This window comes from Micromys minutus, assembly GCF_963924665.1.
Source record: "Micromys minutus genome assembly, chromosome: 11".
NCBI classification, from domain to species: Eukaryota; Metazoa; Chordata; class Mammalia; order Rodentia; family Muridae; genus Micromys; species Micromys minutus.
Window position 1 is genome coordinate 59,527,267 of NC_137980.1, and position 18,481 is coordinate 59,545,747.

General features: G+C 50.9%; 2 protein-coding genes across 2 annotated transcripts; one reads left to right on the forward strand and one right to left on the reverse strand.

Moving 5' to 3' along the window:
* Positions 1 to 1,850: 1,850 nt before the first annotated feature.
* LOC308427478 (uncharacterized protein C20orf204 homolog) lies at positions 1,851 to 3,168 on the forward strand (the record flags this gene model as incomplete). The annotated part of the gene is made up of 4 exons (XM_080925593.1): positions 1,851 to 1,880; positions 2,332 to 2,607; positions 2,701 to 2,850; positions 3,031 to 3,168. The coding sequence occupies 4 exons, from the start codon at positions 1,851 to 1,853 to the stop codon at positions 3,166 to 3,168; spliced, it is 594 nt and encodes a 197-aa protein (XP_080781719.1).
* An 8,713-nt stretch (positions 3,169 to 11,881) lies between these two features.
* SOX18 (SRY-box transcription factor 18) lies at positions 11,882 to 13,644 on the reverse strand. The gene is made up of 2 exons (XM_080924862.1): positions 13,202 to 13,644; positions 11,882 to 13,017 (listed from the first exon to the last, which is right to left on the reverse strand). Exons 1-2 carry the CDS (start codon positions 13,539 to 13,541, stop codon positions 12,224 to 12,226), a joined length of 1,134 nt encoding a protein of 377 aa, XP_080780988.1. The 5' UTR covers positions 13,542 to 13,644; the 3' UTR covers positions 11,882 to 12,223.
* Positions 13,645 to 18,481: the final 4,837 nt, after the last annotated feature.

The following is an 18,481-nucleotide window of genomic DNA, read 5'->3' on the forward strand; positions in this document are numbered from 1 at the left end:
TTACAGAGGAGGATACTTGGATTAAGTTTACTGTAGGGCTGTGGAAAAGTCTGAATAGCCTGTAGTGTTATCTTTTCTGTCTGTGGGAATGGAGGATATTTTTGTTGCTGAGGTGGTCAGCAACAACTTGTGTATCACATTTGTTTATTACCACAATGTGCTTGTGGAGGTCAGGGGATAACCTACATGAGTCTTTCCTCCTATTATTTTGGCCCCTGGGATCAAACTCGTCAAGGCTTGGCAACAAGTGCCTTAACCTGCTGGGCTGTCCCCTCAGCTCACACCATTGCTTTTCTTCTGCTGGAGAAGAAAGAAGCTTTGCTCAGCAAAAGATTCAGAGGTGCCTGTTATGCTAAAGGAAAACAGCAACCCTGGGACTGGGCCTCTTACTCCTGGATGACCTCAAGGCTTAGAGGGATGAAGTCTGGGAAGTCCCAAGTTCCAGACTTGCTGGGACAAGTCTGTCTGGATATGGATTGGGGACTGGTGGCTAGCCTGCCTACCAGGAGAGACGATTGCTCTCTGCCCATTGAGACAGAGCAGGGGTCTCCATGGGGCTGGAAACTCAATCCAAGATCCAGAGAAGCCCTGGATCTGCTGCAACAAGCAGCTGCTGTGCTCCAGGGTCAGGTTAATTGTGATTGGGGAGAGGTTGGGGAGGGGTTAGGGGCCCGGACTGGGTTACTGGACTTTTCCTTCCCTCCCTTGTCGCTCCCTCCCTTTACTGGAGGAGCCAACTTCAAAAGCTTCTCCACCTGCCCCTCAGCTCTATCCAGGGAGGAGGACCCATCAGCCAGTAGAGGACCTGGTGTGGCTGCCAGTTGCCTGCTTCATTGGCTACCCAAAGACCCAGAGGACCCCAGGATCATGTGTGTGGCCTGCTAGAGGGAGTAAGGGAGGGCCAGATGCTTAAAGGCCTATGGTGAGCAGCTGGGGCCTCGGGCCAAGGGACTGGGTGTGGGCAGAACCCAGGGGTCTTTTTTCCTGTGCCTCCTGGAGACCCCCAGATGTTTATAATGGTTCCCAGTAAAATGACTGTTGCAGGTGCTTATGCCCTGGCTTTCCCAGAACTCTTTTCTCTTATACTGGGTTAATAAACCTGAGTTGTAGGGACTCCTGAGGAGCCAATGTGTCCCATGTTGGTGCTACATACAGTAGCAGTCTCACTGACTCATTGTTAATGTGGTCTGATGGGCTGTTCTCAATATCCCTCCACTTGCCATGGCTCTCAGTGACTTGCAAGTGAATTCTTCAGTTTGCTGGTATCCCAGGCAGAAGCCCCAAACTCCACCCACCTCTATGTGGGAGTTTGTGGTATGCTCCGTTCAACTCTCCTGCCAGAGCTAGGAATCTGAGTCCTGTCGTTTCGCTGTGTTCACAAGATTAATTTCCCAGCCCAAGAAGACTACCTAACTCCAGCTGAGGGCCTAGAGGCACATTTGGGAACTAGTCCATTTGCAGGAGTGGAGTCCTGAGGACCTTTAGCTGTCTTTCTAATGTGTGAGCTTTCCCCAGCACCAGTCCTTTACATTCTGGGTGGGAGGAAACTTGTGGGCAGGCTTTGTTTCTTCTCTTGCTGTCTCACCCTTCCCCCAGCCTTCCCCCCAGCCTTTCCTTCCCATTGGGAGTGTATCTTGGAGTTCTGAGCCATTGTTTTTGCCATAGTTTGGGGTTTTTTGTGGCTGGTTGTAGCAAAGCTACCAAGGGAGATTGGAGTTCTCGTACTGCATAAGAGCAAAGTGGTTCTATCCCTAGATCCCTTGTTGATCCAAAGGGCTTGAGATGTGTGTGAGAAAGAACAACCAAGAGAATAACAATCAGGATATGGGAGTGGGCTATGACTAGTAGGTATGGGTCTGAGCGTGGCCAGGGGTGAAGCTGTACGAGGGATCACTTTTTGCTGTACCCCATCTCCCATCCCACTCCCTGTACAAAGTAAGGGAGCTTTTACACACTCATAGTACCCAAGGTGCTCACTTTACTGCCTCTCCAATGTATACCATAGTGACACCCCTTGTCTCTGGACCTGTTCTCTGTCACCTTCCTAGTCCTTCAGGGCTCAGCAAAAATACTTCCTCATGCCCCACTCACACTCCACAAACGTTCACAGAACATGGCTAGCATACCAGGGATGTGTTTGGTTTGTCTTTTCCCTTCTCTAGGACTGCCCAGGTTTATCATAAGCCATGTCCAGAGCCTCTGATGAGATTTTCTATCTCCTAGTATCTCAAGGATGAGGAAGCACCCTTTGTGGTGACTCCAAGTGTCTGTGGGGTCACTTCTTGTGCTGGGATGCCTATGCTCTCAACCCTAACCTGCTGTCTTCTCCAGGTGTCCCCAAAGCCTGCTTTCTACATACTACTACTGCTGCTGGCATTTCTTGGGTCTGCCCTGGGCTGGCCTGGGTCCCAGTCCTGCAGTGTGCAGCAGGTACTCCGCCACTACCAAGCTGTCATCTTCGAGGACTTGCAGGCTGCGATGCAATGGGCTGGGATGGGAGTTCAACGTACAGAGCCTGGATCCCGACACCACCGCTTCATTCAGAAAAACCTGACTGGAGCTGGCGGAGGTCAGGGACAGCCAGGGACCTCTTGTGGTACCCAAAAGGTATTGGGGGGTATCCCCAAACAATTATTTGTTCCCTCCTCAGGCCCCGCCTTCATACCCTCCCACTCTGGCTTTCCTCCCTTTCCAACTCAGGAGAGTAGCATCCTACTGTCTATCGCGTCCTTGGGTCAGACTCTTAGGAGTGTGGCTGGAGTACCCCACAATGCATTAGAGAAAGCAGCATGGACAGTGGCAGTGCGCACGGAGGCAGTGATGCGCAGGCACTGCCGAACATCTTACAGGGTATGCGTCCTAAATCTCCCCTCCCCTAAGGGCTATAGTACCAATGGCCAGAGGCTTTGGATTCAATTAGGGCCAACTGATCTCATGACAACCCACTTCCCTGGTGGCTAATTATGAGCTGTGAGATGAAGACAAGGGTGCAGGATCTGTATGCACTGACTCACAGCGGGTCTCTCCTAGCAGATCCAGCAGCCAAAGAAACCTGTGGTACAGCCCCGCAGCCTTCGGAGGCGGCTCCTGCTACGCGCTCTATACGCTGTCGCCACCTGCTGGGAAAAGCTCTTTGCGCTAAGTGCCATGACCACCAGCGAATTCTAGCACTGTCCCTGTTCTCACTTCCACTTCTCGAAGAAGACTGGACACAAACTGATTTGTGTTTTGATAGCACCCTCTCTCTCGGCTCAGATTGCCTGTACTCAAAGATCCAGGATGTGTATACACCCATCGAGGCCCCAATAAATGGAGCTAATGATGTCATTAGCTAATGACCTGATTCTTTTTGTCTTTGCCTGACTGGTTGTGGGCCCTGGTCTATCCAGGGATCTGCACCTCAGTAAGGGACCTGTGCTTCACTGTGGCAATAGTTCTCTCCCTCATACAGCAGGGGGCGTGGGTGGGACGTTGGACCTGTCCTCAAGTGGTGTAGAAGGCAATGAAGCCCCCTACCCCCACCCTACAACCCGGTTAGGGATTTTAAAACGTCATGCATCCGTCCTGCCCAACTCTGGACCGGAGGAGAGGGTGAAAATGGAGAGGAGGGGAAGGCTGAGCTTGGTGGATTCAGAGCAAAACAACCGGATAAAGGAAACAGGACTTAGAGGAAGCCAGCCTTTCTGCCCTGGCCACAAACTAGACCAAGCCGTTTCCTGCTGCCCCTGGGGGATGGGCAGGGCGGGATAGGGGAGGGATGACTCCACAGACTGCCCTAGACTTGTTGAACTAAACTGGACTGACCTTGGTACCTATATAAACCTGGGTGTCTGCTCTTTCATGATTCTAGCCCTGAGCAGAAAGAGGCAGTGCTGTCACCCCACCCTCTACTCCTGTTTTCTTGCCTCATAGTAGGGTGTGGAGCCCCAAAGCTTCAAGAAATATCTTTCTCTGCACCTTTCAAACAGGCAAACAAGGTACCAAAAAAGACAATCTAATCTACAAGAGCAAAAAATAGCAATGAAGTTCTTCATGCTTCCGTTTTTTGGTACAGGTGTGATCTGCCCAATGGGACCTTTTGTTTCTTTTCAGTTGAGAAAGCTAAGAGATGGAGAGACCATAGGACTTTCCTTGTTGATACAACAGTCATGTCCTGGAAGAGCTGGGATCAGGGTTAGACCCAGAGTATGGTGTGCAGAAGGAAAATGGAGCTTAGTGGGCATAAGAATGCATTCTAATAATCATTGATTCAGATTTCTAATGGTCTCACAAGCCACGATAGAGCACAAATCTAGGACATTCTGATTCTTCTTTATGGGGCAGGAGACAGTGTAGACAAATACAAGGTGGGGTATACCAGAGAGGGCCTAAGTACTTTCAGCAAAGTCAGGTCTAAAATGATTCTCCCCCATGTGTGCACAGTGAATGCCTGGATGTGTTAGCTGATGTGAGGGGTTGAGGGGAAGCCTGGGTCATTGCAGGATCTAGGGCCTGAGTGGTGGCCATCTTGTCCTGAAAAATACCAGTGGTAAAAAGGTGGGTAGCAATGGGCTTGGGCTTACATTAATGAGTTCTGTTGAGTATGCTGGGGTATAGAGCCAATGTCCAGTGAAGAGAAAAGGGTCTGATTTTGTTGAAATGTAAGGCAGCAGAACTTTAACTAAAGAGTGGTCAAGTGGGATCTGAGGAAGGTTAGTAACACTCTGGGCACCGAGCTGAAGAATGGCAGTATGGACACCTGTCCATGAACTTTTCATTAACCCATTTTTCAAGGCAATTTGTATTTATCTTTGCCCTGACTTTAGATCCTACAGGAAAATTACTTCAATTATAGTATCTCACAGCTACTCCCCACCCACAGCTACTCTCCACTCACAGCTACTCCCCACCCATAACTACTCTCCACCCACAACTACTCCCCATCTTGTTGTCTTATCCTACTATTTAGAGAAATCAGGTTTGGTAGGGAGGGTGGCAGGGGGAGGTAGCCAACAGGGTGTCCCGATTCCCACTTTCTGTTCCTCAGCTGAGGAAAGATCAAACAAACTACAGTCTCCTGGGACTGAAGGTGAAACAGAGGCCTCAAGAGTTTCAGGGAATAAATGTTGATACCTAAGCCCTGTACCAGACTACATATGAGAGGCTATTTGAATCCTACACCCACGACTCTCTGCAGGAGTCCTGGAAACATCAGCCTGTGGTCCAACCCACTGGAATGGCTGTCCTCTTACAGGACAAGAACATGTACAGAGCCCTTAGACTTGGAGCTGAAGGGCAAGTGCTCAGCCCAGGGACCTAAACGGAGGCTTCCTGGGCTGCTTTGTAGTTGAAGACAGAGCATATTCTTGTGCACACTTAGCATAGCCCAGCACAGAAGCTGTCCTACAGTTGTTTGCTAGCTGCTGACCAGCTAGAACAGACCTTGGAGATACTGAGGCTCAGACACGGGGCTGGAGACTACTGCTATTATCCCATCCCACACAAGCCTTTTCTTGTTTGGCTTTCAGGGAGGTGGGGCTATGGCCCAGAAGGAAGAGCTGTGTGAGGATTACAGATGGACCCCCAAGGCACTGGCCAGGCCTGTGCAATTTCCTGCAGCCCAGGAGCCAGGCCTCCATATGTAATCCTGGAAGAAGGGGCCTGGCAGGCTTTGAAGGGAGACTGGGATACCACGGCCTCCCACGACTAGGAGCCTTTGAAAGAACATCTGGAACTTGGGCAACAACTATGAATGACAAGCTAGTTCTTGGGTTTGCAAATCCCTAAGTTAATCTTGAGTTTGCCACTTGTGTGTTAACCCTGCCCCACCTCCCATGATGCAGCAGGAGTGATGCCTGCAGTCTCCTCTGTGTTAGGACACTGCGTCCCTGTCCTGCTGCCCTGCTGACCACAGCAGTCTAGAAGTGTGGCAGAGCTGAGTGAAGGGAGTAGTGGGGATAGACATGTCTTCTGTGTCTGTGTGTCCTGTGAGCACAGAGCAACAGCTAAGTGGGTAGAGCTCTAAATTCAGCTTCCTAAAGCTGGGCTCACTTTGGCAGTCCGTAGACCAAAATTGGAAGGACACAAAGAAGATTAGCATGGCCACTGTGCAAGGAAGGCACACAAATTTATAAAGTAGTCCATATATTTCCTAGTTAACAGTGCTGTATCACACACAGTTTAATGGGCAACAATGAGTAGGCTCAGGCCTGGTTCAAGTTATCATTCTCAGGCCATTCATTCCACTGGTAGACACCACACCCACACTGGGAAATCTGTGGTGGGTATAAAGGGAGGTCCAGCTTTGCAAAGGTATGAAATTAAATGACTGCCCTTTCTACTCGAGGAGTTATTGGGGGGGAAGCTGGGCTCCTAGAAGGCTTGGGTATCCCTCTGAACAGGCCTGTGAAGGAGGAGGAAACATCTGCTCCCCGACCTAGAGGGTGCCTGGCCTTGAGGGCTTCTGGACACTTGCATGTGGGGTCCTAAGATCTACAGATGTTCAAGAAGGCTGCCTGCTTCAGCTGCAGCTAACTGGAAATAAACAAGGCCCTCTACTCCAGGAAGCACATATTACTGGGGCAGGGGGAGGGGAAGAGTGAGGCAGGTGTTGAGGCCCATTGTCCCTGCCAGTGGCCTTCAAGACCTGGGAGTGGGAGTGGGGTGCAAGAGACATCCTTGCCCCCTCCTCAGGAAGACTTAGCTTTGTAAACTCAGAAACACACACACACACACACACACACACACACAGCCTACTTCGTTAGACTCTGGAATAAGCAGCAAAGAGACAACACCTGCTATGGGAAGTGAGTGCTTGTTTGGGTGGAAATGGGAAGGTCAGGCCCTTGGCAGCTGTGCAGTGCCTGTTGTGGGGGAAGTGGGACATCCTGAGGCCCTAGAACCTGGGTCACCTCCTTGCTGTGTAGATGAGATTTCTGCTGCTGTCTGTGGAGGACACATCAGTCTGGTGTACCCTGGGAAGCTTGAGGGTACACTGCTTAGGTCTTGTTGCATACCAGTTGAATTGTGACAGTTTGTGGCTCAAGAGAAAGGCAGTCAGGATTCACCAGGTGAGCAGGCTCTGTCCTTGGACTGCCCCTGGCGCCCCCTACCCGGCACAAGGCCAGGGGTCAGGGCTGCAGAGCAAGATAAGCCCAGCTTCCTGCACTTACTCCCAGAGCTGCGACTCCCAACGCTTCCTGTTTTCTGGAGGGCAGACAGGGGTGTGGGAGACTGGACAAGGTGGGGGGCTGGGGTCATGGAACAGAGGGTGGAGTTTCAGGGGAGGGGGCTATAGGAGATGGGAAGAAGTCGTGCAGGACAGGGCATAGATACAGGGTGAGGTAGAGGAAGAGTGAAAACAGATTCCTGGGAGACTGGGTAAAGTTGTAGGGCAGGGTTAAGTGTGGCATGTCCTCAGAGGCAACAGTGGAAGCTAGGATTGTGGTACAAAAGTAGAGTTGTAGGTGGCCAAACCCAAGAGAAGGAATGAAGCCATGAGCTGGGGTTGTAGAAAAACTTTGAGGTTCTGGAGGAAGGACCCTTGGGAACAGGAGCCAGGGGACCTGAAAAGCACTATGGACTTCGTGCATTCCCTTTCTATCCTAGAGCAGAAGTTTTATAGTCTGTCTAGTGGCTGACCAAGCCCTACAGAATCTTTGTTTGGAACCAGGCATGGTGGTACATGCTCTTAATCCCAGTGCTTGGGAAGGAGAAGTAGTCAGAACTCTGTGTGAGGCTAGCTTGGTCTATACAAGAAATTCCAAAACAGCCAGGTGACAGAGAGACCCTGTGGAAAGAAAGAAAAAGAAGAAAGAAAACAAAAAGGAATCGAGCAGCTGCTATAGCATATGGGTGTATAGTTCTTAACCCGTTGTTCAGCAATTAAATTAAAGGTACTCTTTTTCTTTTTTCCTTTTCTTTTTGGTTCTTCGAGGAGATAGGGTTTCTCTGTGTAGCTCTGGCTGCCCTGGAACTTGCTTTGTTAAGAGATACTATGCTACAAACTTCTATTAGGGCATTTTCATTAAAATGTCTTAAATTATACTTCTAGCTGGTGGAGGTGACACAAGCCTTTAATCCCAGAATTCAGGGGGCAAGGAGCAGGTGGATCTCTGAGTTCAAAGCCAGCTTGGTCAAACAAGTGAGTTCCAGGATAACAAAGGCTACACAGAGAAACCCTTTCTCAACAAACAAACAAACAAGCCACAAAACAAAAGTGAATCCTGGGGACTGACTTTGCAACTCAAAGCATTCACTGCTCTTCAGGGGACCTGGTTCAATTTCTAATCATTCACACCAACAGCTCACAGATGCTTGTAATTCCAGTTTCAGGGGATTCACTGTCCTCTGGACTCCAAGGGCACCTACATGCACACACGGTGCACATAAACTCATGTAGATATACACACAAGCACAAAAAATAAATTAATTAATAAATCTTTTTTAAAAGTAAATCCTGGGGTTAGAGCACTAACTGGTTTAGAGCACTGACTGCTCTTCCAGAGATCGTGAGTTCAATTCCTAAATTCAATTCCCAACAGCCACACGGTGGTTCACAACCATCTGTAACGGAATCTGATTCCCTCTTCTGGTGTGTCTGAAGACACACACACAGCGTATGGTGGTCAACATCTTTAATTCCAACACTGAGGAAGCGGAAGCAGGTCACCGAGTTCGAGACCACCTGGTTTACACAGCCAGTTTCAAGTCAGCCAGGGACACACAGTGAGATCCAGTCTCCAAGCGATCGAGCAAGCGAGTAAGCACACACACCCCACATACAAGACATGTCTTAGATAAAGCTTCTAGTTTTCATTGAAAATGTAACTATCTTATTAAAAAGAGATTTCTAAATTTGTAATTATAACAGTATTTATACTGAGACATTAAAGAATCATCAAGGGCTGGAGAGATAATTCATTTTTGCTGGTGAATTGGCTTGGTGATTAAGAGAGCATATTGCTGGTACAGAGGACCTGAGTTCAGTTCCCAGCATCACGCATGTTGGATCGCTTACAGCTGTCTGTAACTTTAGTTCAAAGGGGATCTGATGCCTGTGGCTTCCATAGGTACCTGCCTACACACACACACACACACACACACACACACACACACTAATAAATATTTAAAGGAAACACCCACATAGCAGCTTACAACCATCTGAAATGGCAATTCCAGGAGATCTAACACCATCTTCTGGCATCCAAAGGCACCGAGTATGTATATGGTGCAAAGTCAAACATATAACCAAAAAAAAAAAAAAAAAAAAAAAAAATCCCATTCACATAAGTGTAAATAAATAATCTTAGGAGTGATTCTTTAGATAAGGGGGACTAGTGCATATGAAATTTATGATGGCCTTGAGTTTGAGCCCCAGGATCCACATAGCAGGAGAGAACTGACTTACTCTGGTTTTCTTCTGAACTCCACACATACGCCATAGCATGTGCATGCCTGCACACTTGCACACTTGCACACAAAATAAGTAAAATACAATTTTGAAAAGAATAGGAGCTGGAGGGATGGCTCAGTGGTTAGGAGTTCTTGTTCTTGCAGGGGACTCAGGCACAGTTCCTGGTGCCCCCATGATAATAATGTCTTTAATTCCAGTTTCATGGAATCTGATGCCCTCTTCTGGCCTCCAGAGACACTGTATGCATGTAAGCAAAACACTCATACATGTAAGATAAAATTAAACAAATCTTAAAAGAAATCAGGGCTGGAGAGATGGCTCAGTGGTTAGGAGCACTGACTGCTCTTCCAGAAGTCCTGAGTTCAAATCCCAGCAACCACATGGTGGCTCACAGCCATCTGTAATGTGATCGGATGCCCTCTTCTGATGTGTCTGACAGCTACGGTGTACTTACATTAAATAAATAAATCTTAAAAAAAAAAAAAAAAAGAAAGTTGTTGTTTCTGGGGACAGGGAAGTAATGGGCATCTATGGAGGTGATGGAAAGCCCCAAACCTGTGGATATTCTCAGGTCACTGAGCTTTGAACGGAAAGTTTTGTGTAGGGTAGAGCAGAGTGCTTCTTAGGTGCCCTTCTTCTAGGTGTGAGAGCAAAGTTAAGTGGGGCCCACTGTCTGTACCAAATTCAAGTTGGAGGAACTCCTGGGCAGAGAAGAAACTAGTGGGTGCTGGGTGGTTAGGCTTGCTAGAGTGCAGCTGAGTTGGGAACTGGGGAGCTTAGACCTCAGTGAACATGCCTACCCCTCTGCCTGCCCCATCTTGACTTTGTTGGGGCAGGATATCCAAAGTAATTGTATTTGCTCAGGAGACCCTCACCTGTCCTCAGCCCTGGGTCTCTGCTGCAGAGTATTTTGCATGTTACCCAGGCTACTCCAGGGACAGACTAGACTGTTCAAGGGATGGTAAAGGGTGGGGCATAGAAGCTCAGACCTTTAGGGAAAGAGGTAGATAGGATGAGGAATTAGGAGTGTGGTCTACAGCTCTGCCTGAAATGGAGGAGGGTTTATTTTGGGGAAATGTTGAGGAAGGCCTTTCTGGGCAGGATAATGGGTGTTCCCCCACCACATACACACAGGTACACAGAGCCTAATATCAATCCACTGCTGCCTTTGGTGGTGTAACCCACTCATGTCTCTTTCTGACCCTGCTCTGGGGTACTTCCTGTCCTTTGGAACTTGTAAATTTGAACTTGCTCCAAACTGGACCCTTACTAGCCTCTTTCCATGACAATTGAGAAAGGGGGCTTTTAGAGAGGACGCGGCTCTATCTTCACAGAAACAGTGAAACCACACCCACACTCTTTGAGGTTCCACTCTATTAACCAAGGGGAGAAGGTCCTCTGTGGGAATAAAAGAATAGAATAGTATAGAACCTAGAACTGAGGAAGTGCCCTGGACCTGGGAATGTTGCTTCATTTGTTTCTGGGTTATCTCACCTATTCTTCTTGGGCTGTCCATAGGTTGATGGAAAAATACCCCAGGCTAGATAAGTACATGGGAATACTCCTATGAATTCAGAGAGCAGGCCTGGTTAGACCCATCTTCTACCTCTGCTTGTAGTTCATATTGGTCAATGTGGAGATGATAGCCTTTTGCTTCAGAGGCTGAAAACGCCCAAGAAATCCTCATTTCTTGTGTACCTCTTTCTAAACACACTGGGAAGCTGGCTTCCTGTGCATGGACCCACGTGAACATCTAGCAGGTAAGTCACACATGACCACCTTCATGGAAGCCATGTTTAGAACTTCATAGGCTACATGTTTCACATTCCATGTGGGTGAATCTTTGGAATCAGCCACCATCAAAGGGCACATGGGAATCCAGGATAGGACAGGTTTCTGCCCATTTCCAAAGTGATTTTTCCATTCCTTTCTAGATGCATGTTCATCTAGTAAAGGACTTGAAAAAAGATGGTTTGGAAAGAGGGCCCCAGTCCTCCCGGAAGCAGCCCAAGCATGACCTCTGTAACAAAGCTCAAGCTGGAGGACTTAAGGGGACTTGTATGCATCTCCGTCCTCTGTCACCGAGTGATGCTCATAGAGGATAGGGCCCTAGTGCAGCTCTCCTCATACCAGTATTTGAGGTATGTAGTTCTTATGAGGCCTTGGTCACTAACCCTCTGCCTAAGCCAGGTCCCCTGGGGGAGCAGAGTAAGTGTGACACGGTGCTGCCCCTCTTAGGGACTATCTGCTGGGATCTGTCATGTATCTACACAGGTGTGGGCCCTGAAGTCCTCCCCAAGTGGAAACTACTGTCCTGGGCAGTGCTTAGGTTTGCAGAGGGAAAACTGCAATGCAGACTGGGGGGCCGAACTACAGGATGGAGGGCGGCGGTGTGGCTGAGGCAAAAGCAACGTAATCTCCGAGTCTGTGTTTAGAGGACACATTGTCCCTTACGCATGCTCATCGAGACCCTTTGAAAGAGAAAAGTTTAATTAAAAATTAAATATATTGTATTGTATATGTGTATAAAAAGGCAAAGTAAAAAATACAGTCTCATTCTAGAAAATACATAGCAGAAAAGAATTAGATGGTTCAAAAACAACCCTGGCAGAGGCAGCTAGGACATCCAGGGCCTGAGGTTTTTAGGGAAGGCCCAACGCACAGGAGCCCCCAGGAGATGCGTGAATGAAGAGGCGACAGAAGTGGCACCCTTACGCCACAGGCTCTAAAGGCTGCTGCATACCCTAACATACATATGCGAAAGGAAGGGAGCAGGCAAGGCCCTGCCACTTGGCCACATGCAGAAGCTGCGGAGGGCAAGGACAGTGTCTAGCCTGAGATGCAGGCGCTGTAATAGACCGCGCTGCTGGCGTCAGACAGCGCAGAAATGAGGCTGCTCTCCTCTGGACAAGACATGGCACGCGGACCTAGTTTGGCCAGTGCCACGTGGTAGGGGAGTGAAGTGGCATCCGGTCGAGTCCGGCTGCAATTGAGATACTGGTCGAATTCGGTGAGGTCCACATCGGCCCAAAGGTCGGTGGTAGGCTCCAGTTGCTCTGTGCCCTCAAGAGACGGGGCCTCAGGTGGTGGTGACAGAGGATTGGGAAATGGGCCTGGAGTGCCCAGGGTGCCATAGTAGAGGCCCGCGAGTGGCGCAGCAGGCGGCGCTGTCCTGAGCGCCTCAGCCAAGGGCGACCCATAGCAGAAGCTCGGGTCCCGTGCCAGCTCGGGGGCATAGGGCGCCCGGAAAGCCCGCAAAGCGCAGTCCTCGGGAGCCAAAGGCGGTGGGAAGAAGGAGGCCTCGCCAGGCTCCAGGCCGTCCAGAGGCGAGCGCTCGGGCGTGGGTAGCCCCAAGCCATCGAACTCCGCACCCAGAGTGGGTAGCTCGCGGAAGGAGCGAGCTGAGCCTGGTGCTGCAGCGAAAGACTCGGGCGGCGCAGACGGCTGCACGAGGCCCGGGAGCAAGAGGCCGGGCTCCAGCCTCCGGACCTTGCGCGCCTGTTTTTTGCGGCGAGGCCGATACTTGTAGTTGGGATGGTCACGCAAGTGCTGCACACGCAGCCGTTCGGCCTCTTCCACGAAAGGCCGCTTCTCCGCCGTGTTCAGCTCCTTCCACGCTTTGCCTGTAGGTGAAGGAAGCTTGTTAGTGGACCAACGTCGGGCGCACGACTAGCCAACCCGGCGTGCGCCTTGAGCGCGCGACGAGAAACATGGCATAGACCCCTGAGACCCTCCCTGAAACCCCGAATCCCGACTCCCTCCCAAATCCCCTCCCTCGCCGCCCCTCTATGCATTCGAGGCTCTCACCCAGCATCTTGCTCAGCACTGCGTTGTGCAGATCCGGATTTTGTTGCGCCAGTCGCTTGCGCTCGTCCTTCGCCCAAACCATGAAGGCGTTCATGGGCCGCCGGATGCGCAATTCCTCGGCCGTTTGGCGCTCTCCGCGGCCAAAGCCATAGCGCCCTGACTCGGGGCTGCGCGGTGGGCTCCGCGGAAGGCTGGATGGCGAGGCGGGCGAGGTGGGCGAGGCGCTGCTGACGGGGAGGCCGCGCGGCTCAGCAGCGGCCCCGACTCCCGGGGCCCATGCACAGTCGCGGCGGGAGGGCGGGTTGTCCTGTGCGCCGTAGCCGGGCGGCGATCTCTGCATTCCAGCTGGGCAAGGCCTGGGCGGAACACGGCGCGGGAGCGCAGGAGACAGTGGCTGGCACTGCGAAGCCAAGTACGGAGGTCTGTCGGACGTCGGGTGGAGACAGTGGGGACGTGGTAGCTTCGTGCCAGGAAGGCATCCCAGATATAGAGACACCCGGCCAATCCGCAGCAGAGCTGACGGACCGGGGCGGGGCTGCCCCCCTCGGAGGTGGCTCCCTTTCTTCTTCCCGGCAGGATCCAGCTGAGGCCTCCCCAGCGCAGAGCTCCCCCCACCCGCCCACTGTCTCAAAAGAAGAGACCCCCGTGTGGGAGAGGACTGCTGGTGTGGGCTAGGGCTCAGAAGGAGGGTTCCTCCAGGGTTTTCAGGTTTTAGAGCCTCGCTGGCACCCCACCCACAGAAACAGACCCGTGGGCAGTAACAATGGGAGGGGGCAGCGGCTTTAGATTGGATGAAGGAAGATTTATTTTAGCACCAAGTTCCAGGGAGGTTACTTTCATCCTGCACCTCGAGAAAGGGAATGAGATTTGGTGTTCTTGCCTCTTCTTGTGGGTTGGTCCTTCCAGATGCTGAGCTCAGCTAGGTCGTTCCAATGCCCCTCCCTAGTTCTGCCCTTGAAGCTGAAGAAACAGCGGCGGTGTCTTTTCTCTCTTCCATACCCAAACTCTAGGACAAGGAAGAGCTGGTCCTGGCCCACAAGGAAAAGGTAAACTGGTGGGCACAGGGCATAGCCAGTCCCTGCTCCTCAGAATCTGTGTGTGGGCTATAACTGGTTTCCCTTTCCCGGCCCAGACAACTGTCCCAGGAAAAGACAAGGCCCTGAGCAGGTGAGGCAGAGGAAAACTGGGAGTTTCCCAAAGGAGCCTTCATTCATTTTCGTTTTTTATCTATCGAGCCTCTCCACTAGGAAAGGATCTGGGCCCTAGAAACTGATAGCTTTCTCCCGCGAGCTGCCCACTTTCCACTGCCAAGTGTAACTTCATAGGGGAAAACCCAACGCCCTTGGCAGCTGTCTGTGACAAGTCAGAACTCCATCGACAGGTACCCTGGGCCCTCTGCAACCTCCCCTATCGCGTCAGGAAATCCCACCTTGAGCACTGAAAGAGAGAACCTGTGTAAGTCTTCTGGGGCCCCGTGCTTCTCCTGAGTAGTCCCTTTCTTCCTGAACACTCTTGCCACGGAGAGATCCCAGAGTCCCCCAGAGTCCCTCAGACTAAAGGATGATGAGTTTCACCAGCTGATATTGTTTCATGGCGATATGGTAGTAAAAGGCACGTTGGAGGTCCTGCACCTGCTGCAGTGGCATGAATTCTGAGTAGTGGGGACACAATGGAGCAACTCAATAATGTTTCTGAAGGCAGGCCGTGGTGTGGACACCAAGGTGAAAACGCTTTCAGGACCTTGCCAGTGGTCAGCTCCCCTTTGCCAGGTCTAGGTAGGTGGCTGGTCTGAACAGAGTCAAGACAGGAGGAGCTAGGTGAAGATTTTCATCTTGAGAATAGACAAAAGAATTAGAGACCAGCTGGAGCATGGGTCAGTGGTAGAGTGCTTGTCTAGTGTGCAAAAGGTCACTTCCATCACGTTTTGTCAAAAACGACTTTACCCCATAGCTATGGGTGCAGGCTGGGGTCCCCAGAGCATGACTTAGCTAGGGAAGTAGCTATTTTGAGATGATGTTCACTGGGGCTCTAGAAAAGGATCTTTAGATTCTTTTGCCACACCCTTGCATATTGGGGTGGGCTTGGAGTTCTGTGATAGCTCAAAATCAGCCTCATTCTCTGAACAGAGTGTCCAGCACAACCTCATTGTCCCTCCCCCCATGACTCTCCTGCAGTCACCTCTCCTGGCACCAGCCAGTGACCCTTCTCTTAGTCAAGCTGTAGCTCAGATGTCAGGCTGTTATATCCTGTGAGCTGGGCAAGATCCTGCTGGGTGCTCCCTTTTCTCTGTAGGGTCAGGATAACCCTCACTGCCCACTGCTTGGCAACAGTGATGCTGGCAGCTCTTACCCTCCTTCCAGATGGGACAACAATGGGGGAGGTGACTTCAATCTGCCAGCAGGGTGGCCCTGACCCTGGAGCCCCAGGGCTGGAGAGACTCCCCAAGGCTGTACAGGACTGCTGTGGGTGTGGCTAGCTATGTTAGGAGAGTGACATTCCATGTGAATGTCTGTGTCTGTGTGTGGTCTACATGTGTGTCTGTCAGGTTCCCAGGGTGTGGGGTGAGGTAGTCCCTAGTGCTAGAGACTGGCCAAGTCCTTGGGAGTCAGACACCATGGACTCTCCTATGGATAGAAACTCGGGGGTTGAAGACTGGAAGTCCTACTCAGGGGGAAAATGCCCTCCGAATTCAAGGAAGGGATCCCTAAGGCTTCTTTGTTAGATGAACAGCCCTAGCTTTGGCCAGAGGGAAAAAGGAAATTCTGCTGCTGGAGCTCAACTTCAGTCTACTTGGTTCTGCTGGGCTCAGATAGACACCCATTACAGGAGCTTGTCTATAGCCCCAGCCCCTAGAAAGTTAGAATGGTAGGGCAAACATTTCTCCAGTATGGGGTTAGCTTAGGTGCCAAGAGATAACCCTATGCTCCTATCTTCCCTGCCTACACCTAACTCCCCTTCCTCAGCCTTCCTGGACCCCAGGCTGCTGTGAGACCTGCAAAGGATTCTGGGTAGTTTCCCTTGGTGGCTATGGTGGGGGATTGGCTTGGCTCTGCTCCGCCTGGGGGTGGTGAGACCTCCCAAGCACTGCCTGGGCACAGACCTCCCAGGCTCCCACCAGACAGCTCTGGCTGCTGTACAACAGTGAGGCTGGGACCAATTACATAGTCCTGCAGGGCTTGGACCCTCCTACTCCCAAAGGGTGGGGTGGGGTCCCTGTCTGAGGGCAGTGGAGCTCCAGGTGGATGACTCGTCTTTGCTAGCAGCTTTCTGGTTCAGACCCTCCTTTCAGCACACTGTTCTTGGCTCCAAACTTGCTGGCCTCCCAGTCTCTGGTGGCTGTATTTGGGGGAATATGAAGCTAGGGTCAACCTTTACGTCTTTTCTGGGGCCACAGCCTTTGGCAGAGTCTGATGCCTTAGAATATCAGGCATATGTGATTCTCAGGTGTGAACAGTTCTGGTTTAGATGAGTTAGGACTAGTCTAACAGGTCCTTCAGCTCTTTGTTCTCAGTCCTGGGATATTGCACTGTGCTGTTTCTGAAACCTTTCTTTTGGGAAAGGGCATATTTAGGAGGCAGGGGCTGCCTTGGTTTTATGAGTCAATGCAGCAAACAGTATGAATGTGTAGAAGTAGTTTCAAATGTTGGGTTCCTGGTACAGTTCCCAGTTCTGTTCCCAGTCATGGAGCCAAAGAGTACCACTCAGAGCATGGAGTGGGGATGTTGGGATGGACAAGTGTTAGGCTGGTGGAGGGGTGACATGCACAGGTCAAGTGATAGCTGTTGTAAGTTAAAGAATGGTGCACACTCGTGCATTTGTGTAGAGATGGCTTGGCTCTCATTCATTCTGTGCCCTTTGGCCAGGAGAACCGGGTGGGAACAATAGGAATGGGAGAAGCAAATGCAGCCTATTACTGCAGGGTCACCATGGATAATGGCAGACCAGAGTGCTGTGGAGATTTGGGAACAACCCATATGCAGCAGAGGGGCTTCTGTGTGCCCGATATATCTTGAAGGATGTTTCAGAATTTCAGTTATTATACTGGTGGGCGTGTGGTTTCATCGGGTGTTAACACAGGCATTGTCCACTTTTAGGGTCGTGGATGAGACCTGGGTGGGCTGTCAGAGAGCGGGATGGGGCTGCTGCTCAACATTTTGAAGTTCTAGTCCAGGATGGCTGCATGGTCAACTTGTGTCCTTCAAAGTTGTCACCTACTGTGTGTGGGCCTCTGCAGCAACACAGAGCTCCTGCTCTGCAGGGACTCCATGGGAACCTGGCTGGGCTGCTGGGCTACTCATGGGTTTCCGTGGCGACAACAGGGCGGAGCCAGGAAACAGCCGCTCAGGAAGGAAGGCTGGCCTTCGGGCCAGAGAGAACCCACTGGGCGGAGGAGGCGCCAGACATTCTGTCCAGTTTCCCCAACCCCTGCTGGCCGGTACTCTCGCCCATTCCGTTGGCCTCACCCACGGCCCCGCCCCCACACCTCAGGACTGCCGGTCTTTTACATAAATAATTTTATTCTCCCCTCGGTGCCTGGCTTGGGTCTGGATGTCGCTGTCTTTGTTCTCATATGAGTGCGTCTGTTCCCTTGGTGATCCTTTGCCTATAAGGCGGGCTAACTGCAGGCAATCGCGGGACTCTTAGGCTTCTGAAGTGCAGTGCCCATTCCTAATGCCCTGGCGTGTTGAGCTGGCCCCTCCCTGGTTTGACAGATTGGGAAATGAAGATAAAGGGAGACTAAGGCAGAGAAAACATCTATGTCCTCTTCTTCCCTCCCATCTTCTCCCTCTCTTCTGTTTCTTCCTCTTTCTTTTTATTTTTTCTCCTTCTCCTCTTTGGTTTTCGAAACAGGGTTTCTCTGGCCGTCCTGGAACTTGCTCTGTAGAACAGGCTGGCCTGGAACTCGTAGAGATTCACCTGCCTCTCTCTCTCAAGTGCTGAGATTAAAGGCTACACCACCACTGCCTGGGCATTTTCCTTCTTTTTAAAAAATGTTGCTAACTGGACTAAGCATGGTTGCCTGCCTGTTCTATGAAGTGAGTTACAAGACAGCCAGGGCTATGTAGAGAGACCTTGTTTCAAAAACAAAAACAAAGAAACAAAACAAACTGAGACGGCTCTGGAACTCTCTGTGTGACTCAGGCTGGCTTCTGTGGGATTGTAGGTGTAGCATCTCACCCAGCTTTGTGTATTTTGTTTCTCCTTTTTCTTTTCCCGACTGTTGACAAGTAGCTTAGGTGGGGAACCAGCTGGCTGTGTTTAGGGACTCCCACTCTTTGC

Bases quoted from the DNA above. Each gene is read 5' to 3' on its own strand.
- SOX18 (XM_080924862.1), bottom strand. From the start codon at position 13,541: ATGCAGAGATCGCCGCCCGGCTACGGCGCACAGGACAACCCGCCCTCC. The intron at 13,018-13,201 runs GTGAGAGCCTCG...CTTCACCTACAG, and splicing joins AGTGCTGAGCAAGATGCTGG to GCAAAGCGTGGAAGGAGCTG.